The sequence below is a fragment of the Cariama cristata genome, unplaced genomic scaffold (genome assembly GCF_000690535.1).
Source record: "Cariama cristata isolate BGI_N322 unplaced genomic scaffold, ASM69053v1 scaffold10455, whole genome shotgun sequence".
Classification (NCBI taxonomy): Eukaryota; Metazoa; Chordata; class Aves; order Cariamiformes; family Cariamidae; genus Cariama; species Cariama cristata.
The window spans coordinates 1,364-28,482 of NW_009617075.1; the positions used below are offsets into that span (position 1 = coordinate 1,364).

At 42.4% G+C, this 27,119-nt stretch overlaps 1 protein-coding gene across 1 annotated transcript in view; it reads right to left on the reverse strand.

Moving 5' to 3' along the window:
- Positions 1–8,421: 8,421 nt before the first annotated feature.
- Positions 8,422–27,119, reverse strand: part of JADE3 (jade family PHD finger 3) — a 40,179-nt gene continuing 21,481 nt past the window's right edge. The window contains exons 5-11 of the mRNA XM_009700402.1: positions 26,201–26,391; positions 23,742–23,953; positions 20,930–21,097; positions 15,297–15,413; positions 14,369–14,842; positions 10,862–10,979; positions 8,422–9,314 (exon numbers count right to left, since the gene is read on the reverse strand). Of these exons, the coding sequence (XP_009698704.1) occupies positions 8,422–9,314; positions 10,862–10,979; positions 14,369–14,842; positions 15,297–15,413; positions 20,930–21,097; positions 23,742–23,953; positions 26,201–26,391 (2,173 nt within the window). The remainder of the gene's footprint in view (positions 9,315–10,861; positions 10,980–14,368; positions 14,843–15,296; positions 15,414–20,929; positions 21,098–23,741; positions 23,954–26,200; positions 26,392–27,119) is intronic.

Here is a 27,119-nt window from a genome sequence, read left to right on the forward strand (position 1 = left end):
GGCCAGTCTCTCTGCTCCTTGCTGACTTAGGCATTTCCCAGCACGGTTTGGAGGCATCAAAACAAGGTGTGTGTTAGTACACATGCTGGGAGAAAATTAACAGCTTCTGCAAGCACCGAGTTACAACACAAACTCTGGTCTTCTTCCGAGGTGCCAAATATTTTGAACTTGGATCTCTAGTTACACGGGACACTACTCTTGCTTCGTCTTTTCTGTAACAGCTAATCCAGGCTTGCTGAAAGGTTGAGCAGGGAGGAATTCATGGGGGGGTGGGGGACCTTCACAGAGAGCATCAGCTGAGGTCTTCTGCCACTACATGTTCATCACGGGAGAGGAGAGCACAGAAGAGATGACTGCCGAAGGTGGTGCTGCCATGTGGCTTCGCCACTGGGAACTTCCCGCTGTTGCATTGCAGCCATATCTACTCTGTGGCCACCAAATCCGAGCAATAGAGACCACACGCAGCACCTCCGTGGCTTCCGAAGGAAGTGGCTGTGCGTTTACTCCGCGTGGTAGGGCTCATTGCACACTTACTCCTCCTCCTCCCCAGGGAGCAGGGGAAGGGGAATCTTATTATCAGAACCACAAAGAGCAGAAAGAGTCGATCTGTGATGCTGGAGGTCCTGTAAGGTGAAGTCACAGCCCTGAGCCTGCCACAAGCCATTACCCTTCTCGCCAGTCAGGAAATGCTCAGCAGTTCTGGAGAACAGCCCAGTGTGTGCCACAGAGCTTGAAAAATCCCCCCCCCCACCTCCCCCCATCTGTAAGGACTGCAGGCAAGAAGGATTCCTGGACGATTTCAGGAGTTATAAAAAGAAACCAGAAGGTCGCAGTTGTTGTTCTCTGCTTTTATAAGCCTAATCCTTCATTTCTTCATCTTTAGAGCCATATTCGTCTTTTTTCTTTCACCTTTAGTCTTACTTCTGTGTTAGTCCTCCCCCTGCTTGAAGGTGGGAGGGTTGTAGGCCTTTATCCATGCCTGGTACAAAGTGCAAATGCCGTATCTCAGATGTCCGTATCTTAGAGCAGCCTCCGAGCACTGCACGAAGGGAGTCTGCCAGGCCTCCTCCTCAGCTGGGCAAGGGGCAGCCCGGAGTGGCGACTGTGCCAAGGGCACTGGAGCCCAGAGAGCCACCACCTCAGTGTCAGCCTGCCCTGCTGTTACAGCCCTTACGGCAACCACGGCGTGCACGCGGGAATTCACCAGTTGCAGATAATACTGCATTTGAGGGGGGACACGACACATGGACCAAAAGAAAGAAACAAACAAACACAAACCAAAACAAAGCAAGAGGAAAGGTAGAAATATAGGATCAGTCACTGCAATCAGTTGGCTGGAAAGCAAGTGTTGGCATTGCCATGTGCTTGTTTTCAGCCACATACAGTTCCTGGAATTGACTTGTGTGTCTGGATCAAGCTTTTATTTGTTAGTAAGCAACAAGTAGGTCCAGGAGAGATCAAACTGCTGAGAAGTCTCAACCGTTTACTAGTCTGGATGATAACAGTCTTGTATTTAAGTACTCATACGGTTTGAACATTTGCCAAAGTACATCGTCTTCCTGCTTTACAAATGTCCCCTTGGGAGAAGGTGGCATGAGGGTGTTTAACAGCAGACTTGTGCCCATTGATTAATTTATATGTTACATCAAGTCTAACACCCATTGCTGTCACAGTCACAGAAGTTAACACAGAATAGATTAAGAATCTCAAAGAGGGAATCTTTTCCAAAAAGGATTGCACCAAATTACCATGAAGTCACAGTGAAGCATTTAGCCTTAGAAGTCCGGTTTCTCTCACAGAACCCGCAACAGTACCCTCTACTTATCACAGTTTATTAAGCAGATTTCTTTCAGCATCATGTCTTACATACTGGCCACGGTCTCATGAAAAAGCATCTCACACCTAAGAACGTAGTGTTATAAGCAAACGTGTGACCCTTCCCAGCGCAGCCAGCTTCTCAAGCGTTTCTCAAACATCCCTCACACCGTCACATGTGCACCTCCAACTTCTTTGTCATGGGAGCTCCTGCAAGTCCCAGTTCCTGCCACCTTAAGCTGCCTCACAAAGCTCAAGTGCCCAGCCCGTGCCTTTCCAGCCCTCCGCTCTGTGCTTGGAGCAGCTGGAGAACAGGGCGCTTCAGAAAGTGTTCTTCAGTGGAGTACGGCCAAGACATTTTTCATTAATGCCTTACTTTTCTGCTCTTTGTACCCCACGTGACCCGGATTTGCATTTTGCTTGCCTCAGGATAAAAAAAGAAGAGCATTGATATGTGCTACAGCAGCTGCAAAATTATAGCCACAACAGAGGCCGTGCAAGGGAGCGAGGACTTCAGGGAAAGGCAGCATCTTTCATTCAATAGCTGATTTAGCAACAGTGCTTTCAGTGTTTGCAGCTTTCAGGCATGCAAGCCCTCCTTCAGGCCCAAATCAGAAGCAAGCTTCAAATTAACTGCAGGCTTTGGGCGACTGCTCTGAGCTTAATTTAGCATGTTCAAACAGACAATTTGAGAGAAGTCTGTTTTCTGTTTTAGCCATTCGTAATGAGTGTAAACTTGCTTACGGATATCAGCATCACCTGGCTCACCCAGCTTTTGGCCTCTGTGCTTCCCTTAGCCAGGAGAGACGCCTGGCTTGTAGGAGGAAGAATAATCAGAAGGGAGAGGGTAAGGCAATGCCCGCAATTCATTTTAGAGGAGATAAAACTGATGGCTCAGCCATTGTTCTGTCAAGGACAGGAAGTACTTTGGTCAGGCTCCATTCAACCAGATGCAGATGGAGCCTAAAATGCCAGGGATGCCGGGGCAGGGGCTCCCAAACTACTCAGCACCTCCCTTCTGAGATAAGAGAGGTGGAACTACAAAGGAATGCAACCAGACACCGTGGTTTCAGGTGAAGTGGGTGGGCTAGTTTAGCAATTTTTTTTTCCCCTTCAGATACCTCATTCCCTCGCTACAGCCTGCACTTGCAAAGGTATAACCAGAGCCATTTTCCCAAATGGCATGTAACACGTTTTCTTTTTATAGGTACTACTCCAGTGGACTCCTTGCGGTTGCTCAGACCACAGAAAATAAGAAGAGTCGCATATCTTGATGTCGGTCACAAGCTCAAGGGCTTTCGGATGACCAGATTTCTTGAAGGCATCTTCCTTTATACACTGCTGTTGTGCTCAGCTTTAAATTCTTCCTCAGGACACTGGCCCACCAATTTGGCCAGCAGAACATCTCTGGAGCTGTTATGGAATCCTGCCAAAATACACCTGGTTTCCCTGCCTTGCCCAGTGCTCTTCCCCCGGGGTGAGGGTGGGTGGGGCAGCACCTGGGGAAAAACAACAGAAACCCAGAAAAAATGTCTTGAGGAGGGTTAAGCCAAAAGAAACCATAAAGGTGTCATTACAGAGCCTACCTGGAGATTTAAAACAATGTCTCAGATAAGGCAGCCTAGGCGAGGCAGACACCGAGCTTCACAGTTGCTGAGAAAGCCATGGGAAGGCAGTGAGGGTCTGCCCAGCCTGAAACAAAAGAAGAGTCCCAGAGAAAGGGCAGGGCAAGGTGGAGCCAGGAAGCTGTCCCAGCCCAAAGAAGACTACTGGAGAAAGAAAGATTATCTGGAAACTGTACTCACAGAGGCAGGGGAACCAATGGGCAAATATCCAAGGCTGCTTCTCCTTACCCAACGAGAGTCTTGCGAACTTATCCAAGCTATCTGCAGAGACATTAACTTGAGGAACGGAAACAGGCATGTGCATCTGCTATTTTCAGACAACTTATCCAACTGCTATGTAACATTTTGTTTCGGAAAGCTGTGCTTGCAGTCACTTTAATCCACTTCTGTCACATCCCTCCAGAAGAGTCCAGCAGTTGTCACGTGCACTGACTTGGTCAGGAGCAGTTACCCCAGGATGGGCTCTGCAAGAGGGCTATGTTGCAGAATTGGACCCCAGGAGGGGGAAAAAACCTGCTGAGCCATGAAGCTGGTGTCAAGGAAGATTGAGAAGCAGCAGTAGCTGGGCATCTCTCATGAAACCAGAAGCCAGAGTCTGTGAGACTTCACTTCTTCCTAAAGAAGCCGCATTGAGGCACTCCATTGTTTTCCATCGCTGCCCTTCCCCAGTATTTTTCCCTTGCATGCCAAACTCCCAGGTTGTGCAAGCAGCTTCCTTTTGCTCATTAATTCACATCAAAAGCATGTTTTCCCAATAGAAATGTCAATTCTCTGCAGTGCTAAACCTTCACAAGTACTGGGATCATCAAAATTCCCAACGATCAAAACAACTGGTTTCACTGGATTATCTTTGCAGCTAACAGAGGCAGGCTTAACGTGGTAACGCTCCATCCCTCCCAGATACCAGATACACATCATGTGGCTGCAGTACAGCCTGTATGCCTAGGCCTAGTCATCAGCGAGGTACCACATCAACACCAAGTGAATGTTTCAGGCTTATTTTTAATAGTTAAATGTTTGTAATTCCTTCTTCTATGGTTTGGGATTCATGGTGCAAAGAAAACATTCTACAAATGACAGACAAGTTATAGCTGAGAAACATTTCTCTGTGGACAAAGGCATAAAGCAGAAATGATGGTACTGGGAACCACCAAACAGCCCCTATTAGTGCTTGTGAGAGCTTGGCCCCAGTTACCGTCAACAAGTAACCACGCTTACATATTTGTTAAGACTCTACAAACCAATAGCGGCTGTTTCCAAAATAATGGGGATACCAACTTCCTTCTTTGGCTGTGTCTTTCCCACACCCCAACCACAAGCAGACTGTACTCACAAAGGGAATGGAAGGCCACTAGTCAGAAAGTCACAAAAAGAAAATCTGTTGCTGGAATCTGTTGCAAGAACGCCTTTAGGGAAGGAGAAATCCTGGTCCTGCAAAACAGCTGATAATCCCAACACTTACTGCTTTTTCCTAGTGCTGTTTTTTCCTCAATTTTCTCCCCCCCCCATCATCTTTTTAGCCGAGGGACTTGTTGCTCCATTCACCCAACCCACCTCCAGCTCTGCTCCCGGCCTGCCTGGGGCCACCTGCTCAGCCACCCCTGCCCCGACACCAGGCCACAAGCTCACCCCTTGCTCTGCTGCTGCCTGACCCACCACAGGCAGGACGGTCCCTGCAGCCTCCAACATCCCAAATCCAAATCCTCCGTCCCTCGTGAACGCTATGGATCGGAGCAGGAGGGACTCTCTTGGATCAGAGCGGGAGGGATGCTCTTGGATCGGTTGTGCAGCTACACCTGCTCCTCTCTCTCTCTGCCTCCTCTTTTTTGCTCTCTCCCCTGCTCTGGCACAGGGAGCAGCTCCTCCCTGCCAGCAAGGTATATCACTGCACCAGCCTGTGGGAGCAGGGGGAACTACAGCAACACCTACGCAAAACCGACATAAAACATCAGCCCAGGAACTTGCTTGCATCAATTTTCCTTTGCACACACATGGCAATAGCTGGCTGTTAAGTACTCATTTGTGCGTGTGTGCGAGTGGTACAAGAGGGATGAGACAGAAGGCCTGGGTATGGCTCCTCCTCTTATAACTTAATTTGTCCAACCAGGGAAAAACAGTTATCCTACAGCATAAGCAAATATATCAAAAAGTGAGGCCAGGGCAGCAAATGGTCCGTTACATTTGCTCAGCTAGGCAGAAACAAAAGCCAGGCTTGGACTATTTGCTATACACAGCAAATTAGTGTTCAGCGACTCTTTTTTTTGGGAGGCTGAAGGGGAAAGATTTTCCTTGATACTTAACTTGTTAAAGTATTGCAAACTCTGCAGAAATAATTTACTCCTGATGGACACAGTACTGCTGTTAGACTGATGAGTTTAACAACCCGCCAGACACAGAGGGTAAAGCCCTGAATAAATCACAACAAATGAAAATACTGTTAGCAGTTTCATAATTTAATGAAAAAGTACTTGTAAAAAGGGGACATCTGAAAAAGACTGAGTCCATCTTGGAAAATTGAATATATATATATTTTTATATATAAAACAAAATGCAAAAACACAAAAAAAATTTGACAAATAAGGTTAAGAGGTAATACTTCAAACAGTTAGCCACCGAACACACAATAAAAACTAGCAAATGCACTTTGGGGACAATACTTGAGAACTACATTACCAAGGGCTCCTTCATATATCTATTAAAATCATGTAAAAATTAGCAAAACCATTGCCCAGACTGGAAACAACTGAATTAATAACCCCAGAAGAGCAGAAATGCTGAGTTTTGCTGAAGCACCATTTTTCCTCCCTTCTGTCATACGCTTCTGGCCACAAAATAACACGAACACTTTGCTCACCTCCCAGATAAAGTGTTCCCAATACAAGCTTCATAAAATTTCATGACCAGTGAGAGAGGATTACTAATAAATATTGAAGGAGAACTAAGAGAATCAGAACTGGAATACAAATGAATAGACATTTGTTTACTTATTCTGAATGACCCATGGCTTAGAACACAAAGCATTTCCCATTAAAATAAAATATGTGGAAACCTAAAATGCTACTGCATATTTACACCAAAAGAAATAATTTTGAAGATACAGCTCTAGAAAGATCAATTACACAAATATACATAAAATCAAGAAGTAAAAAAAAAAAATTAAGATGCATGAAGCAAACAGAGCAGAATTGCCAATATACTTTTTTTTTTTTTTTATTATTTCACTACTGAAAAGTCCTCCAGCCCCTGACCTGCTAGTCCTGTTGCAACTAGGGAGATTTCAAAGTGTAAAACAAATTTGAAAATATCATTGCCATTTCCCAAGCTAAAAGCAATAAATTAAAGATTATGAAGAAAAACAGGTTGTTGTTTGGATTCTGCATAGTCATCTTCACACTGGGTGGGGAACACCTTTTGTTTCTAGATGAAATGAACCCTCAACAGAAAGGAGCTATATGATGTGCCCTATACAACCTATGGCCCATTTCAGCCAGTGATGTAGGACAGAGGATGTTGCGTATTTATGAAATGTACAGCATTTCAGAGAAGAACAGTGCAGTTACTTTGTTGATCAACACAACACCATCTGGAAAACAAGAAGTTTGTATTCAAACAAAAATCCCCTGTCATTGAAACGAACAGAAAAGGATTCCCTTCTTGCTTCCTCAGTACTGGCTGAAATTTATTCACTATGTAACAACTGCTCATTTTAAAGGGCATACAAAAAAGTGTTAGTTTGGGAAAGAGCAACTGATCCAGAGGTTGAAAAGCAGCTTAACAAAATAATAGATTTTCAGCAATTAAAAAAACCCAAACATACTCCAAATGATGAGTGGCTAAAATTTTACAGACCTAGATGCCAAAAGTAAGGTTCCTACACCTGTATTGAGGCAACTAGGGTTGAAAATTTGTGCCTCCATAAAAAGTTCAGACAAAATTGTTTCTAATTCAGCTTATTTTAAAAATACCAGGTACAAACACCTCTGGACGCGAAATCTCAGTTTCAAGAGGAACCTGGCATCACCGGTGATTGCCTAAATGTAAGTGTCAAATAGCATTTTTCTTTGAAGTAGTACATCTACTTTTGTAAACACTATCCACAAAATTAGCCATCTGTACTTGTTAGCTGGGTAAAATATTTACAAGTGCATCCCACAACAAGCAACTATGTACAGAGATTAAAAAAAACTGAAGTACTAGAAGTTGTATATTTACAAAATAAGCAAATTATTGTGAAGAGAAACACAACCTTCAGCAAGAGCAGGGAACGGGGGCACGTCTAGAGGTCAGTGAGTTTGGCAGCGCCAGCGACGCCTGCTTCCACCCTCTGCAAGGAGCCTGCAAACGCCACTGCAGTTGAAAGCCTCCTGCAGAAGAGGATCATCACTCAGTAGTCACTTTGGGCCTGATCCAGCAGAGCACACAGGAATGCGCTCGGAGATCTGGGCACAAACGTTCCCAGGGGAAACCAGCAGGACTTTTCACATGCTTAACTTCTCAACACATCCGCAAGTGCGTTGCTGGATCAAAGCCATACTGCAGGTGCCCTAAGAATGCAGTTTCAGTGTCTCCGTTTGCAGTCTCTTGCAACGCGTTAGAGCAACGCAAGAACTTCTCTAATACCTGTCCACCACCACAAGACTGACATAACATGAACATGTTGCCTCGCACAGAAGCTGACAAGGGGGAAGCAGTTTCCTGAATTTACGTAAAGATGAACCGCTTCGTGCTCTCCCAGATGTTACCCTCTAATAAAACACATCGATTCCCACATGACTTTGCAATGACCGAGTTAACCTTGCGAAGACTGCAAGCCAATTCACAGTTGAACAGAACTACTCTGATTTCTCTCCCCTCCCCCCATCCCCTACTGCAACTCTTCCTAACGTAGGTCCTGGACTATTTTCTGGAACCTTTTGATGCTGAGCTTTGCACTGGTACACTGGAATACATAAAGGCTGAGTTACCCCGTGGGGGCTTCTAATCACCTTTGTACTGAACTGTGAGAAATCATATTCTTTTTGTTTCTATTGTGACAATCTCTTCCAAAGTCCTTACTTGGGCTTTCTCTCTCTGAGCTACTTCGTCTTAACCTCACTTGCTCTTTGTTTTCATCACTTTCTGCCTCAGAGTCACTCAGCTCTAAGTCAGGACAGTACCCGTCGTTGTCCTGGTACGGAGCACCTTCAAGTGTCTGCTTGCTCCACAAGCGATCTTTTGTTGTAAGTCTTCTTGTTGGCTTTTCACAGCACCGGAGATCTTCCGTGGTCCTCACCAGACTGTTGGTAGCCTCTTTAAAGGACCGGCTAAAATGTTCTATGGTGGATTTTCTGAAACCACTCTGGCTGGCCAAGCGAGCTGTGAGCACGGACTCTTGTTCGTAGGGTGTCTGGCTGGAGCTGTCCCTCTGGCTCACGTCTCCAGCCCTGCCCATCAGACCGTTGGACTTGGCCGCCAGCCTCGAGTTCTCCTGCTGCACCCGCCCATTCCCAATGGAAGACTGTCCATGCAGAGCAGCCTGGAGCGCTAAGGGCTTCCCGGACGGCTGGCCCCGGTGAAACTCCGGCATCTGCATGGGGCCAGAATCCCTTGCCTCGCTCCGAGGCTTGCTGATCCCTGCCAGCAACCCGTTACTTCTGCTGTCGTGCTGATACCTGGCGTAAGATTTTGCTTTGATTTCAAATGATTCCTTTGACATCGGCACGCTCCGTTTGCTGTAAACAGTGCTGCTGTTGTCAGGAGAAAGCGGTCTGTTGCCAGGCTTCAGCGAGTTATTTTTGCAATCTCCTAGTGCTGATTTGGGCATTTTCAACTTCAGGGTGATCCTGGGAGGTGGGTAGAACAGCGTGTTCTCTAGTGCACTTGTCAGGGTATGGCCTACAGGAGAAAGAGATGCGGGGGCAGAAGAGAAAAAAAAAAAAGGCTTTTTTTAAAGGAGGGTAATCATTTTGTTATCTGTAACAAGTTTTATAGTCCATTAGAAGGTCATTCAACAGTAAGAAGCATTTGCAAACAATTAGTGTGAAATTATTTTAGGACATTAAAGAGAAGTTGGGATAATGAAAACTGTTCTAAATTATCCACCGTTTCGGAATTTAGGTAAGCGTTTTAGCATTTCCATTAAAAACAACAATGTGCCCTTTTTACAGGGCTTTAAGCCAGTGAATTGAACCAGTTTTGAGATATGACTGAAGTAGTTCCAACAAAGCTATAAAAAAGGTTCATATTCAGTTTTGGATGGAGAGAAAAAACAATGCTTCAAACTGAGTTTCAATTTGGACTTAGTTCAACTCTCTGCTTTGTATTATAAAATTCTCTACACTTTAAAAGTCTTTTCAGCCCAATCTATTAGGCTTTATGATATTATATGCATACAGCACCCACTGCAAAGTAGCTATCAAGCTATTCTAATAAGCATTTAAAAAGCATTTGTATTTGTAAAGACATAAAATAAATTTAGTAGACATTTCTAATAAAATACATTTACACAAAACCAAAGTGCTTTTGAGTACTGCTGCTTCCACAAAGTACTAGTCTGATCTAAAACAGTTAAAAAGAAACCACCTTGTCAGTACTAACAAAACCTATCCATGTTTCAGGGGTAGAGAAAAAAAAAACCAGCACAAAGACTTCACTCTAAATTGGTCATTAAAAACATATGTATCTTGAAAGAACAGAGAGATCTTAATTTCACATTGAAGAAATAGCTGCCTTCCCTGTTAAAAAAACCCAACACATCAGTAATCACACTGTAATGTATATGCATCCTCTTTCCAAATGTGGTGTTCCTTATTTCAAAACGGTTCCTATAAAAATGAAGGGCAGAGAGGGTTTCGGTACATCAGCATTCCTAACCAGTTACTCTTCACTATTAAAAACCAGAGTACTTAAACTCTTTTTGAAGGAAGGAGAGTAACTGCAGACGGCAAGCTAAGAAATGCCTCTCTCCACTGTTCATCAAGCATGCAAGGCAATATTAGAACCACCACGATTCCCATCAGCCACTCTTCTCTTTTGCCTGAAGAAACCAACCACCGAGAGCAAGGAAAAAAACCTTCTCAGCTGGAGAACCAAGCAGCAGTGCAGAGCTTGCTGTGAGGAAACACGACCATAAACCAGCAGCCCAAGGAAGCAAAAACCCAGAGATCACCACCAGCTCGTTTCTGCTATCTGGATGCAATAGTGATTGATAAGCAATAGGCACATACCAGAAACAGCCATAAAAATAAAGAAATATCCAAGTAAATATCTTAACAGTTTAAAGAGTTTTGTGTGTGTTCCTACTTCTACTGACTGTGTACTGGAAGAAAGTTTTTAAAGGCAGATTTACAGTGTTAAAAAACACTAAGCAGAACATAAAGAGAACACGTTTTTTAGTTTAAATATCGACAGAATTTGTAAATATTTTACTTTTATATGATTACCTGCAGCAATTTCCTGATTAATGAGCTGAACTTGCAAATTGAAGACCTGTTCATGTACTTTACTGTGAGATAACTTCAGTTTCTCTCTCCTGCTTACCATGTAGCAGAGATTTCTTACCTACAGAGGAATAACAGAAGACTTAATAGGCAATAAGAAAATAAATCCTGACATAGTTAAAAGTAGTGCATCAACAACAGAATTAAAACAATTTTATGTGTAAAATCCCTTAGCAAAGTTCTTGTGAATGTTACTGAATATATGTAACTATGAATTAAAAAAAAAATATATATATCCTGGAATTTTTTTCAATTGCCAATTTAATGAATGCCTTGAATATATTCTGCACGAGAGCAGAATGTATTTTCATCTATAAGAACAGTGAGCAAACACAAAATTCCAGTCAAAAGAAAAAGAGGTAATTTCTAAGACTTGATTGTCTGTAAGCCTGCTTCCACTATGTACAATGCTGAGGACATTACTGCAGACAACACTGGATTCTCCCAGAATTTCCCTGCAAAGTGTTTCACATAACGATTTTTAACAGCTAAACTATGTTTGTTTCTCCTAAAACTATTGCAACATTATAAAGTAATACTTTTTACAAAGCTACCCAAGACAGCCAGCCTGTTTGGACCAAAACTAACATGCGGATCACCTCTAAAAGAACACTCTTGCTTCTTGTGCAATGTACACATTTTGACTGACCCATTTAGCAGTTTCTCCTCCGACTGTTGCATTGACTCATGAGGACCAACAAGGCCAAGTGCAAAGTCCTGCACCTGGGTCAGGACAATCCCCAGGATCATACAGACTGGGGGATGAAGGGATTGAGAGCAGGGATTGAGGACTTGGGGGTACTCATGGGTGAAAAATTGGACATGACTCGGCAATGTGCGCTCACAGCCCAGAAAGCCAACCGTGTCCTGGGTGCACCCAAAGCAGCGTGACCAGCAGGTCGAGGGAGGGGATTCTGCCCCTCTGCTCTGCTCTGGTGAGACCTCCCCTGCAGTACTGCCTTCAGCTCTGGGGTCCTCAGCACAAGAAGGACATGGACCTGTTGAAGTGAGTCCAGAGGAGGCCGCGAAGATGATCTGAAGGCTGGAGCACCTCTCCTGTGGGAACAGGCTGAGAGAGTTGGGGTTGTTCAGCCTGGAGAAGAGAAGGCTCTGGGGGGAACCTTAGAGCAGCCTCTCACTACATGAAATGGGATTATAAGAAAGAGAGAGACAGACCAGGGCCTGTAGTGACAGGACAAGGGGCAATGGTTTTAAATTTAACAAGGGTAGGTTTAGATTGGGTATAAGGAAGACGTTTTTTACCGTGAGGGTGGTTAGGCACTGGCACAAGTTGCCCGGAGAAGCTGTGGATGCCTCATCCCTGGAAGTGTTCAAGGCCAGGCTGGATGTGGATGGGGCTTTGAGCAACCTGGTCTGGTGGAAGATGTCCCTGGGGGTTGGACTAGATGATCTTTAAAGGTCCCTTCCAGCCCAAACCACCCTGTGATTCAGATCCACATAATTCTCCTTTCACTATTTGTTTGAGTTAATAGCAACTTTTCCACCTAATGTAATGAGAACAGAAAGAGGCACTGAAAGTTCTTGATAAACACTTAAAAGAGCTTTCAGAACACAGAAATAGCGTAGGTTGAAAGATATTTGCTAAACAGACTTTCCCCAGCACTCAACTCCATCTGTTCAGAACTAGAACCTCTCTCTCCAGAAAGGAAATTCCAAGATTCCCAAATTTATATTCATCCCAAGAGATAAGCAAGTCGAAAGTCTTGTGGCATGAGAAGTTCAGAAACTTTGAGACTGATGTTTCAAACTATGAATTACCTCCACTCAGAATAACTACATCTGTTTCAACAAAATTTGATGCAAACCAACCACTCAAACAAAAAGAAAAAGCTCGAAATGGTCTCTTGAAAGAAGAAACACACCCCAAATCCCAACCCTCCATTTGAAGCATATTATGGGGTTTTAAATTTTTTACAAAGTAAGGATCCGTACCCAAATTAGTCCTGGAAAAGGAAAACTGAGATTGATTGTGACTAGATTCAAGACAACAGTTACACTGACAAGTGCAAATCTTGGCTCCAACACTCATCTCCCTGTACTTTCATGTTCTTCTCTCCCCAATATTGTTTTCCCTTTTCTTACAACACTATTTCTCTCTACTGCTTTTCCTTCCCCTCTCCTCTCCAATGTCTCTGAATCACATTTAGCACATGTACTTTATTTTGTTACCTTTTTTACATTCACTACCTATCTCTAAGCACTTGAAAACTGCAGGTGATCACTAGCCAACAGGGCAACCTAATGGGTAGCCTCTGAGTGGTAACAAACCTGGCTTCCTCCCCCATCAGCTGCCAGAAAAAGGCACTCTGTATGCCTTCCAATAAATGCTTGCTCTGAGTTTTGCTGATGGATTCCATCTTTTCAAACTACCAGCTAGCTGACAATCTGCTAAGAGCCCAACTAGCTACTGATAAAAAGATAATTTCCTTTTCCTCCTTCTCAGCCAAGCCACAAGCAGTAGTAGACTCAGTGGGTTATTTTTCAGACTGCTAACCAACTGTAGCACCTAAGGCAATTACATGCAGTGAAAGTATCCAGGTCAAGATAGCGATGAGTCAATCAGTCTGCCTGCTACCTGGGACGAGGTGACACCAGCACACTGGTGAGGAAGAGAGGTGAGTAAGACTCCTGAATTGGATGCCATGGGAAGTGGTATGATCACAGGCCAGCATTCTTCTGTGTGTGTGGAGCCAAAAAGTCACCATGGAAGTTAATCATCTTCCCTTCAACCACAGGGGTGAGTGGCTGTGCTTTAATATATTTTCACGATTCTCCAGAAGCTTAATGCACCCTCACCAAGGAATACTTACTGCTTTACCTACACAAATTGATTCTTCCAAACCCAGAATTGGCTAATATTTACCATTCTATTATAATCATTACAAAACACCTTTTTAATTACAAATAAAGAGTCCCTCCATCCCAAGACAGAAGGTGGAAGAGTAAGAATTTGTTAAGCCTGCCCCATTCCTTTGCTGTTTGCACTTAGTTTTGTTCAATAAAAGTAACACTTTTTGTTATTGAATCTCTACCACTAGCAAGTACTATAGCTGGGTCAAATAAATTTACTCAATTTTTTTTAAACATTTATTCAATTGAAGTCGAAATCAAAAAGTCAATTAGCAAATATGTCCACTGTGCATAGAAATATGCACCTTAAAATACATAAAGGAATAACCTCTAAGCAAGTTAGAAAGCACTTCTTTCACGTTGGATCACTCATGGACTGAGAAGCAACAGTTCCTGAAAGTCTCTGCAACAGGCAGTGTAGCATATCAAAAGACTGGAGTTGAAGGCCTTTTTTTCTTTTTTTAGTTGTTATTTTTTAAATCATCTCACTGTGCGTCCCCCATTCCCACTTTCATCCACGAACAAAGACCTTGCTTACCTGCAAATAGTTTTTCAAAACTTTACCAGTTAAATTCTTACCCTCTCTAGGTCCTGCCTCAAATGCATGAACATCCTCATGCGAGTATGAATGCTATCTTCTTTTGGCTGCACCAAGCCGTTTTCTTCATCCTCCTTGGGAGGAAACAATGGTTTGTTAAAGTTACTTTTTCGCTTTAATTTCCAGTAATTGTAGATGAAGTCTACAGCAAGTTTAGGAAGGCCCAGTTCTGCTGCAACATCCTCCACTTTGACTAGTGAGTAAAACTCTTCTTCCAGCTCTCGGAGTTTTTGGGCTCGCAGACTGGTTTTCTCACTCTCTGTTTGCTTCGGGTCCGATACGCTCTTGGGGTGCTCATCAACATCAGGCAGCGAATTCTGTTTGTTCTTGCTGTGCTTTAGACAATACGACTTGAACTTGACCTCATCCCCATCATCCAGGATAGTCTTCATCTCTAAGCTATGCTCAAAGGCACAGGTGACATGAAAGGCAGTGATGCAGCTTTTCACGGAGCACTACAGACAAAATAAACCAAAAAACCTCAATCGTTAACAGAAAAACAAACCAGAAAAAAAGGATAGAATTATCTTCATTACGTGAAATTCCATCCCTACAAAAACATTTTTCCTAAGCACTCTTAAAAATAGCTGTTGATCTCTTTGAAGTTGGTATGACCTAATTTAGTATCTTTTTGTTTGTGAACAGAGTTCAATGGAAGTACCTTTCTATCCATCTCTGACCCACATAGTAGCAGTCCTTATACTTCTCAGCCTTATTCAAAAGAAGGTAACTCAGACTAACTCCCAAATCTCTGCGCTAGTGAACTAATTTGATAGCAAACAGCTATGAAGAAGTAGGCATCTATCCAACAGTCACCTGCATTGTAAAGCATCTCTGAACACAGGAAAAACAAAATGCAAAACCGAAATTGCCCTTCTCACACAGACTCACCACAGGACAAGTACATACCTGAATGCAAGCACCAGTTTTCAGTTTGCATAAACTACAGACTAGAGCCCATCGACTTGGTGGAATGTGAGACACCTTTGTGATTGGCTCCATCCTTTCTGGGCAAGCAATACTAACCTGTAAACAAAAAAACAGCATGGAAAGAAGTTATCAGGGCAATAAAAACAAGCTTTCCATTAATACTAGAAGAAATATGACCACACATTTATCTCACTGCGAGATCTCCATGTGCTCATGCTTCTCAGCAAGGGACCCTAAAAGATCCCACATGAAAACAATAGTGTGGAATACCATTAACTTAACCTGGTGGCTAAAAGCTGCAATTCTTCAAAACATGACGCATCTACAGCATGCCTTGTTATGAACCTGTTGAGAGTCTGCAGTAAGTGACGCTTATTTCCTTCCCATTCTGTGGTGGTTTTTTTTTTTTCCTGTGCTGCTTTAACTAACTTAAAAAGTACGAAAATACAAGCTACTCAGAACAAAACAGGAACACTTACTGATACTTACCTGAAAAGTTCCTTCTTAAAGATCTACAGATCTGCTACACTAGCTGCTTCTGCCAGCTCACAATTTGGGGCAGAACCAGATCTATCAGTCAGCAGCCAGGGAAAGCCTTGCTTCCCAGCTCTGCCTCTCCACTGAGCACTCCCGATGCAAGAGGTCATTCTAACACACTTTCCTAACTACAAATTGTATCAAGTATAATTTGAGAAAGAATACAACAAACTTCTCTTACTGCAAAGCACGGTATATTCTCTTGTGCCAGTTTTCACATACTTAGTCTGGATGATCCATTTGTCTCTGGTAGACCAGATTATGGATATTAATACTAAAAGAAAGAAAAAAATTCAGGTAAGCACAGGATACCTCTTCCTATTCTTTGTTATACTAGTGTCCACATATCCATTGTGATAAAAATTTCTCAGCTGCCTGTTGTCCACACTGGGAAACAAGGACCGTCCTCCATAATTTGGACACCAAAACAGACATAAATTAGATCCGTAGGCACCTCTCAGCCACTCCTGACAGACAGGATTTATCCAAGGGCAGAAACAAAAAGTTGGCCAGCTCTGAACGACCAACATGCAGAACTGGGCCAGTATGAGAATGGCACATGGCAGAAGATTTCAGCGAGATAACTGTTCTGTCCCAAGACTGCCAGTCTCCAAAAGCTTAGAATCTGATGCTTACACAGCACTTTTTGAATTTAGCAGTTGTGTGCTTTGGAGAGCTACCTGCCTGAAGCAAAAACACAATGCTGTTTCTAGCTAGGAAGATCTCCATGCTTGCTATGAACAATCCACCTTAACGGTGCAGATCTGTATTTCCAGTGGTGGGACAGGGGCCTCTTCTCAAAGGGGTCAGATCTAAGAATTCAAAGAAAGGAGGTTCCTATGTCATGCTCTGTGGCACTGTGAGGCCAGAATAAAGCTGATTCCTTAAGAAAGCAGTTGAGGCTGAAATTTAAACAGCAATTTTATTTTTTTTTTTGAGAAAACTTTGAGAGCATTATGCAACAGTAATTTTTATAGATTAACTCCATAGTAAGACTCTCCTAGGGAAATCCAGGTTATATGAATTAGTTTAACATGTGATAATTAAACCATTGACTTTAGAGACTAAGCCAGTAGGCTAAGCTGCATTTCCTAGCTTCACTTTGGGAGTATATCAACAATCACTTGATGCACGTACTCATTTTAAAACCTGCTTAATCCCTGAGGGGGAAAAGCTGTGCTTCAGTAGACCTCCTCTGTGAGGCAGTTACCCAAAGATAGCAGTGCTAAATTCATCAAGTTCAAGAGTCATAGTTGCTATGCTCAAACTGAGTATTTTTGCCACTCTACTTATCATTCTTTGCTCTAAGGGTCATTTAAGTAGGTAGAAAAGACAGCTTTGCAAGAGATTACTTGGTTCATAATTCCCACATTTAAAAAGTTGATCAGCAGTTCATGAATTAGTGACATAAATTAACTCAAATAAGATTTATATTTGTTATAGCACTTCACCCTCTGATCCCCCAACTGCAAGCCACATCTTCTGGAATAAACTGAGGTCAACCTATTGCATGGCATTTCCAAAAGTCTTCATTAGGAAGATAGGGAGTTGCTTGAGAGAGGTTCCAGGTTTTACCAGACGAGAAGAACAGGCAGACAATACGTAATGCCCTCATCAGGTAGAGATCACAAACAATTTAATCTGTTGTGGCCTTCCTATAAATTGGTGGGAAAGAGACAAAGCTGTCCCTGAAACACTTGAATGGTTCCAATAAATCATGTCCAGCACTCTTAAACATCATCAAATGTAGCTTTTTTGCTTCCGAAATGAAAATCTTTCATCAACGTAACTTGACCTTGCTCAAAATAGAGCTGGTTACAAGTTGCACAGGTATTTCTGAAACAATATTGTACAAAGATTGACTGCAATTCTCCTCCCAGTTACCACTACGCTGAGAGGCAAGACTTCCTTCGGGAATTAAGGGATTGTATCAAGTTGTTACATTGTCTATATTCCTCTCAAAAAGAAACCAGAAGCTTCAGGGAATTTTTCCGGAGACTGAGTAATACCAGTCTTCCACCATGCTTCCCAGCAGGAGCTGGGAACTGGCACAGACCTTCTCCCTGTCCCTCTCTGCGCCTTTTAATGCCCTCCCTGCTCTTTCCCCAGAGGGGACTCATAAGGTCAGGAAACATTTATGTTGGAAATATCGTCCATTCAGCTTGTAATGCTGCCTGTTTATACTACCTCACTTTGTAAAAGCACAAAGAGGCACTTAGAGAGTCAGGTGCGATTTATTTATACTGGCCTCATGCCTCCTGCATGTTTCTGATATTCAAAGAGAGGAGTCAAGGCAAAGTCTGTTTGAACTTCGCTGCTCACAAGGAATCCAGAAAGCAGAGAGGCCAACCTTTTCAGTCCCCAAAACCTCCCATCCCAAGGCAGAAATGATCGATCTGCTGTAAAATATATCTGTTTTCTCTGTTACTTCTTCACCTTGTATCAGGTCACGTTTTGACTGCCATACTCTGAAGAAGTTTTAAGAGTGTGAGAGAGTGAAGACAACAGGCTGTTGAAACCTCTTCTCTGCAACTGTTATGCACGTGAGCTGCCACCTCGGTTATCACCCTGCTGTCCTCTGCTCCCCGGCTAACCTGCTGCCAGCAGCTGCAGCAGTACACAATGACCTGCAGTGATGGCTGGGAAGGGCAGCCCAGAGGCTGAAGCATGGCCACTCAAACAACAGCTAAGGACAGCCAATCTGACACCCTTCCAGCTGTAGCAAGGAATTAAAAACAAGAAAAATAAAAAAATCACTTTCTGCTTCAGCTAATACCACATTGATTGAGGGAGGCATAACTGTGATGGGTAACAACCATTACAGTTAGGTATTATCTAAGGCAGAGAAGGACCTTGAATTTCAAAACACTCTGTGTAAGTTTTCTGGCCTCGGTGTCTCCTTTTTTTTATTTTATTTTTTTTTAACAGAATGCCTTTTAAGAAAACATGAAATTGACTACACATTTACAATAAAAGACAATAAAAGTAGAAGAACAAAAGGATATAAACCAACAATGCATACACTTTGGAAAGTAAAAACCTTCAAATGTCCCAATCAGTCAAGTGAAGGTCAAGAAAGTCCTTTGACAGCATTAGCTCACAAGGAAAGGAGGGAAGAAAAAACATTTTAAGACAGTGCTGAATGAGTTAAAGAAGGAAAATACCTGGTGCCATTGCCTGTAACAATGCTAGCCTATACTTGGTCACTCTTTGAACCTTTTACCACAAGGCACAGACATGTTTATGGCCCATTCCTCTCTGCATTCTGCCTTGCTCCGCTTTGTTAGGGCCACAAAACGAAACAGCAGTGACTTCATAATTCATCTGTTTCTTTTTAGGGAGTTCCAATGCACTACTATCTTGAGGAGAAGAAAAATAGGTATACGAGAACACACGTTCTCCCCTAAAGTATCCATCCCCAAGGTCTTCAAACTCTGGGCCTTTCTTGTCCCCTGCAACATGTAAGGTCACAGTGACTCTCCAAGACAGGAACTGACCTGCCATTTCAGCAGAGATTCCCAAAAGTTTCTCTGGCTTCTCCAGTGACTGAATTGTTTTAGAAGTTACAACACAGGAGACCGAGAGTGAGGATGGATCCAAGAGGCATTTCCCACCCCTACTGGCAGGTGTCACCTTCTCACTATGCCTGACACACTTGGCATTGGTGCAGAGGGGAGGAGGTACCCGAGGCCTGGAGAGGCCTGGAGCCATGGAATGGGCTGTGGGAGCAGCTGGATTCGAGTTCTCCCACCTGGGTGCTCCCCCGGCAGCTTCCCTCCCTCAGCCGGAGGGGGTGGGCAGGTGGAAAGGCAGCATGTGCTCCCTGCCCTGCTGTCACCTGCTTCCCAAACCTGCTGCCTCCTCTTCTGCTGGCAAGAGCATCAAGGCAACCACAGGCAGAAAGGACCTCTTCGGAAAACCAGTCTGCCCAGAGCCAGGAGAGCTTCCAGCCAGGACACTTCATAAGTATAGGAGGAGAAGCCAGGAGATTTATTTTTTTCCTTTTCATTTTAAAATAAATCTTTTGTTTTTTTCTCAACTCCTCTCTCTTTAAAGGTCGAAGAGATGCCAAGAACTACAAGCAGGCCTGAAAGGAAAAGTGCAACTGCAAAGATAACCTCCTTGAAAAGCAGATATATGCCCAAGAGAGAGCTAGGAATTGCATGCTGCATCTGGTTGCTATGTTAAAAAAAACACCCAGAATCTTAACAACTTCCTCAAAGTTTTAAAAACAAAAGGCTTGGCTGTGCTTGGGAGCAGAAGGTTCAGAAAACAAAGCATCCATCCCTGTGATGTCATGGTGCTGACAGATCTGGCTACCACCTCGCCTTAAACCACTCCTGATAATGGAATTGTGGATCTTACCAGAAAGAAAACATGAATATTCCAAGTACAAAATTAAACACTAACCCGACCTATACACGAGTGAAAATTCCGATTTACAGAATTATACTGTGATGCTAAACTTGATTCAAAATGGAGGAAGAAGTGTAAAGCTTCATTATGAAACTCTCCATATATGTATGCACAGATATATCAAAAAAGCCTTTACTTACAAAATATGATTTAGAAGATAAAAAGCCTCATCTCCCCACCATTCAAAAAATTTTAGTTCAAGAAAACCCTTAACTACAAATCTTAGAATCCATCCTATACAAATAATGCAATGGAGGGTTTTTAAAAAAAAACAAACAGAACAAACAACAGGGTGGATGTACTCATGCAAATTATACACCTAACTGAGCATACAAATTCATCCGAAAATAAGCGAGACAAGGAAGCTGCAGTTGTATAGTGAACACTAGCTTACATCAGTAACCCTTTCTAGCAGGTCACTCAGATACCATAACGACACCAAGAAATGACTGCCAAGTAAATGGAGGGGACAAAGTGATTAATTAATGACCTTTTCCCAGTCTTCACAGACTGTGCAGACTCATCAGAATAAAGCCTGCTATTAAGCCAGACAGATACTTTAAATCATGAGAACATAAAAAGGCAGAGAAGGGAATGAGAAGGAGGAGGACAGAGAGGAGTCTACCATACAAAAGAAAGAGGCAGAAACTAGGTTTTACCTCTGGAATCCAGAGAGCACAGCTCACATGTGCCCACTTGGTCCCTGTCCTGGTAGCTTTCATGGCACCTCCTCTTTTGGGACACAGCAGGCACTGAGGATGTATTCCTAGGACGCAGGTGCGACACAGCCAGCTCCCTTCGGGTACTTTTAAGATTCCATAGCACGCCTTGGAAGAAAACAGGTATTGAGATCATTGTGCTGAAATGACTTCACACACAAGCATTAATATTCATAGGGAGCAAAGCTTTCAAATAGTAAAGGCACAGTTTGGCTTTCACTTAATCCTTCTCTAATTTCTTTAACTTAAAATGAGTCAAGTGATCAAAGAGACAAACAGCCCCTAAAGCAAAGTCTTTTTATGCTGATATCTTTCTAAAATGTGTGCTGGTATTATTTGTTTATACTGTGAAACATACCCATTGTGACTGTACAACACTACTGGTGTTAAGAACCTTCATCTTTGCTTTTAGTGACTTTTAAATTTCTGAAGCAACACACACATTTCTTTAAATTAGCTTCTGCATCTAATACTTTTTAAAATCATAATTTCCTACTGCTAATAACTCTACACTCTAACATAATTCTATTTAGATGTGAAGGGATATGAGCTGTTTGACTGAAGACCATTTCCTGCAACATTAAATTACCTTTGTTGTTACAATTCCGTGAATTGTTTGTAACTTTAAATATTTATATAATATTGCAATAAAACTTATGGCATATACTGAAACTACAAGATGCTGGGTTTTATGCCTATTTCCCAAGCATTGCACTTAACCCTTTAGGAAAATGAGAAGTTTCTTAAGTTTTGCTAGGTTTGAGAATTAAAAACAAAAAGGAAAAAGAGAAGAAAAAAATTAGTCTGCTTTCTGATTCAAATTCCTAGCAGTTCGCAATGGCTAACTACACGTGCACCTAGACATATCCTGCTGTACGTACATACACCCACATTAAGCGGTGTGTATCTGAAACCATTGGCTGCCACGAAGGTCTAATTCCACTCAACTGCTCCAAATAAGTTTTACCAAAAGGCTGGCTTTCAGAGGAAATCCCACCATTCCTAATACCGTCTCTGGGAACAGTAACTTTGAAAGCCTCAACAGAACAGGATCATTAGCTGTAACCAGTCTTTCAAATTCAAATCTAGTATAAGATTCCCACACTTGCCTTCCCAACCTTTTGATTATAAGATCTCAGCATTTAATATGAAGCGATACCATAAAATATTGCACATTTATGTCCGGCTTGTAGAGAGAGGGACTTTCCTGAATTAAATTCTGCAAGACTGACTAACTTACATGCTATTTTGATGTGACAACTGTTGTGAAAACCCAACAGGGGGAGCTGTAATCTAAATTTTACAAGCGATCTTTTTTTTCCTCTTATGTGGTACATTCCCACCAACATTTTTTCTATTACTACAGCAGAAGTGGCATTACACCTAAGATCATATTTAGGGGTTTGGAAATGGACCAAAACTATTTTCTAATTTAATCCAACTAATAAGAGGAGGAGGCCTAAACTACTAAACCAGTACTTTCACAATGCATTTGAGCCAGCAAGAGCGGGCACCATGAAGGAGGGAAATTTCTTGCACTCCTCCTCCCCCTGACCTCCAAACTGTGTGATGACAAACAGACCTGAGGCTATTTGGTGAACCAGAGTCGAGCCAGATTAAAAAAATCAAATGGTTTGTTGTTGTTAGGATTAGCTCTAGCCCAGACATGCTCCCCAGTTTAGATCCAGCAGGAGGAAGGGTCAGGAGCAAGGAGGCAGCAGGCCATCAGCTCCAGCTCAGCTGTCTGCAGGCAACCATGGGCCTCTGACTGCAAATTCATTGTTACTTTTGAACGGGCACAAGCAGGGGCTGAAGCAGGCAGCCCAGCTGCTGGCCGTATTCCTGTCACTGGCCATGTTACTGGCACTTAGGCTCACGCGGCTGCTTCATGCAGTGAATCAGACCAGGAAAGCGGCCAGGCTGGAGGCCAGCCCACTGTGAGCAGGGAGATGACAGGTCCTTTTTCAGCCAGACATGTTTTGCGAGCATTACTTGCAGTTGGTACAAAAATACATTTTAAAAAAAACCAAAACACAAAAACCACAACACTTTCTTGGTCTCTTTTCAATTTACAGCAAAACCCCCTGCCAGAACAGGATGCATAGAAACCACAGGATTCATATCCCTTTTTTGATCACAAGGATACCTCTGCCTGACTACGCTGAGCTCAGTCAGTGTAAGGTCTTGGCTACATCTCAAATGCTATAAACGTGAGCAACGTTCAGACTGAGAGCATGGTTATTGCAGGTGCTTATGTCTTATAAAAAAGATCAGTCTGTTAAAAGTGCCTACATGTGGTTTCAGATGGCTAAATTTGGACAGCCTATGTCTGGTCAATCAACTAGTCAGTCAAGGAGGAAAAACCCCAGTTCTGAAACAAATGATCTTTAAATTCTTTACAAATAAGCAAGCCAGCATTTCCTGCCCTGTTTATCTTCAAAAGCAGGTTTAATAATAGGGGAAAAATTGTTTACGGTCACAGAGGAAGCACTTGCAAGTCCCAAGAACACACTTTGCATTCCTATTAGACTGTAGACATCCACATATTTACCGTGCTAGGCCACTCAATCTACTGTAACTGTCAGGGTACAAAAAAACTCAACTGAGTATTGAGCCACCCTCAATTGATGGGTGATTGAGATTGAGAAAATCACAAATGCCTCCAATCAACATTTAATACCAGTTCAAATTCCACACTTGCCAAGGTAAGCTAAGACCACAGGACAGTGTCAACATTTCTGCAGGCACTAACCTGATGGACACAGATATTACACTTGTCACAAAACACCATGTCATTCCCATCTTCACTATCAGGGGACCGGCACACATCACAGATGACATCTTCATCATACTCAATACCCAATCCTTCTTCAGTCTCAATAGCATGATTCATGTTCTCATGACAGTGCCGTTCCAGCACTTCAATTGTCTTTTCCATTGTGTTTTCATCCAGGGGCCCGCATCCTGTAACACAGAATAGGGAAGGGGAAATTAGAGGACAGTCAGGTGCCTCTGACCGAGCCTGAGATGCAGGAAGAGAGAAGGACAACTTCTAGCAACTACAGCAGTAGACACAGCCTCTTCTCTCCCACCACGCATACTAAAAATAAGATAAAAATAGAAAATCTTTTTCACTCACTGTAGAATTCTTTCATAAATACAAGTAGAACTACTACTGGAGTAAAAGTTTAAGTTGTACATAAAACACAGGACTGCACCTTGAAGAAAACACTACAGCATAAAATACAGAGATTGCTGTAACTGCTGGCTGCTCCCATACAACTCTTCCTCCATCTCCATCACTTTAAGAAACACTAATAACATCCAAAATCACACACAAGGTTCTTTCAAAATTACACACAATGCTCTTCTGAAGACTAACTCCCTAGGAAATAAAACTTACCAAGAACACTTTAGATCTTATAAAGATACAGAAAGTTGTCACCACCCAGTACGCTACTTGAATGATCAGCGTGATGGTCAAGAAAAGTGATTTTGTTCGTTTATTGGGTTTTTTAAAATAAAATAGTAAATAAATATACTGTTGGCAATCCATACTATCTGTTCACTTGAACACTACACATGCTATATACACTTACCACTAACCAAACTTAGTGTAAGTAGAACCACTTAAAAAGGGTTTGCTATGAGACCGGTCCTCAGCTTGTAGCTTCAGGATACTTGCTGTGTAAGAAACCCTACAGTGTTCACAGCTACAGGAAATCTCCAAACTGCAGCCTCTCAAAATGCTTGGTCAAAAATGATGCTGCTGCCACCCATAGTTCACTATTTACTCAGACCTTCAAAGGCTGGGATATTCACCTATCAGAGGCTAACATTTTAACTGCTGGACTACACACAAGAATAAGGCTACTATTTTTGATTCCTTGTTGCAAACAAACGGAGATGGAAAAGATAAATGACTGGCGGCACAAATTGCCTTCTGCTATTAAACTCTACTCTTCCATGCCTGGATATTTTCTCACTCCCTGAATTAAAAGAATTACAGAATCATTCAGGTGGGAAGGGACCTTCAGAGGGCTCCAGCCCAGTCCCTGGCTCCAAGCAGAGTCAACACTAAATCCAGTGTTGCTCAAGAGATAAGTCTAGTCAGATCTTGAAAATATGCACGGATGGCGATCTGCCCCCCAGAAAAGCCAACAGCATCCTTGTATGCCTGGGAAACTTGTTCATGCTTCTATCTCTTTACATACATCCATTGGCACTGGAGCTCAGCCATGAGTTTCCCTCTTCACCCACGCAGTCTCCTGACAGGTTTACTTGTTTTCCTGGCTGGATGGATCTTTCTTGTGCTTGGAGGAGACTGTCCTTCAAGTCCTGCTAGCTCTCTTCAGCACTTCCACTCTTCAGAGCTGCCTCCCGGATCCCACCTACCAGTTACTGAAGTAAGTAGAAACCTGATCTCCTGAAGTCCACGACCAGAAGGCTACTTCTTTTCCTCACTCCCCTCAGGATTTCAGTCATCACTATTTCATAGCCACTACAGCCAATGCTGCCATCCATTACCACATCCCTACAGGTTCCTCCTTGTTTGTGAACAGCAAAATCCAGAAGATGCCAAATATCTCCCCTTTTCTGTCCACTCGTCCTTCCTAAAGGACCTGCAATCATCCATGGAAGAATGCCAGTCACACAGGCTATTCCACCACAATTCAGTTATTCCAGTGATAATTCCAAGATTATTTTCCATAGCTCAATCCCCCTCATAGCCCTCTATATCCACAACTTGCATGGAAAAAAGAAAGTTTACTTAGCTGATTTTAAATGGGCTAACATGTGTGAAACTTAATTGCTCTGTTAAGAACCCAGCATGCAAGCTCCTCAGAACTCTGTATTTGTAGCAATATGTTCAAGTTTAAGAAATGGAAACATCTGCTTTTTCTACATAAAATTTTTTACCTTTAGAAGTCCTAAAATTAATTCCACCTGTTGTGGGCTTTTTCTCTCCTGCTTGAGTCTGCAGAAGTTACACACAATTCTGGATGTGAAGTTTTTAGGCACAAGAGGTAAAACGTAAAACATTAACAGATTGAGCAAGACATTATTTTAAACATTTTTACCTCCTGTTTTTCTTAGTATTTCCATTCAATTCTCATTCAGTGATCTTTAGGAGATCTCACACAACAGACAACAACTCAAACAGCAGAAATTAACTGCTGCTTTTAAAATTAGAACGTGTTGTGAAATTACCCATTTCTGTAAGCTCTTCATTTAGCTCCTGAAGCCAAAAGATGTCCATGTCATCCAAGTCATAGCGGCACACAGATTCTGCCAGTTCCAAAATGTTGATGTAACCTGGTTCTGTGGGCTCTTGGCTGGAACAGTGGATGTATTTCCTGGGTCGTGTATACAGTACTTCTTTCACCTTCTCTGCTACAACCCTAGAGTGAAAGTAAAAAAAGAAATAGACACTTGCAGCTTTTTAAGACCCATCCTTGAAAGACATGAAATATTTGCTATAAGTGTGAAGAAACCTAGTGTTTCACAGATTTTAAACTAGCTAGTAAGTGTAGCCAGGCTAGGGAGACAGGATTCTGTAAATGTCATTTCTTCACACAAAATGTGCTAAGGTTTGCTACGTATACAGAATCCTTTTTAAAATGTAAGCCTGTGCATATGATTTTCAATTTAACAAATGCTACTACTGCAATGATGCAAGTGTTTTTGAAACCCACAGCGACTATTATGCACAAAAACCCCTACAATCTTTGTTCTATATTCTTCTTAAATGATAGAAGGAAACCTTGCCAACTGATTTCTTGAAAATACCAGCTTTTTCACGAAAGCTTAATTTATTCTGCTGCAGTGGAGGTGGGGAAGAAATGCTTGCTCTTCATTTGGGATAAACAGTCTACCCTTATTTTGTAAAGGACACTTCATCCACATTACAAATGTATTATTTTTGTTATGTAAGAACCATTCCGATACCAAGCAAAAATGTAAAGGGGAAAAAACAGCTAAAAATCATCCGGAAAGCAAGGGAGAAAAATATTGGTGTTTTCAATCTTTCAATTATTTTAAGAGATAAAACTCCTACATTGATTAGTAAGCTAGCCTATGGGAATGGAAAGACTGACCTTAGCTAGATAAAGGCAATCTTTCTCTGAAT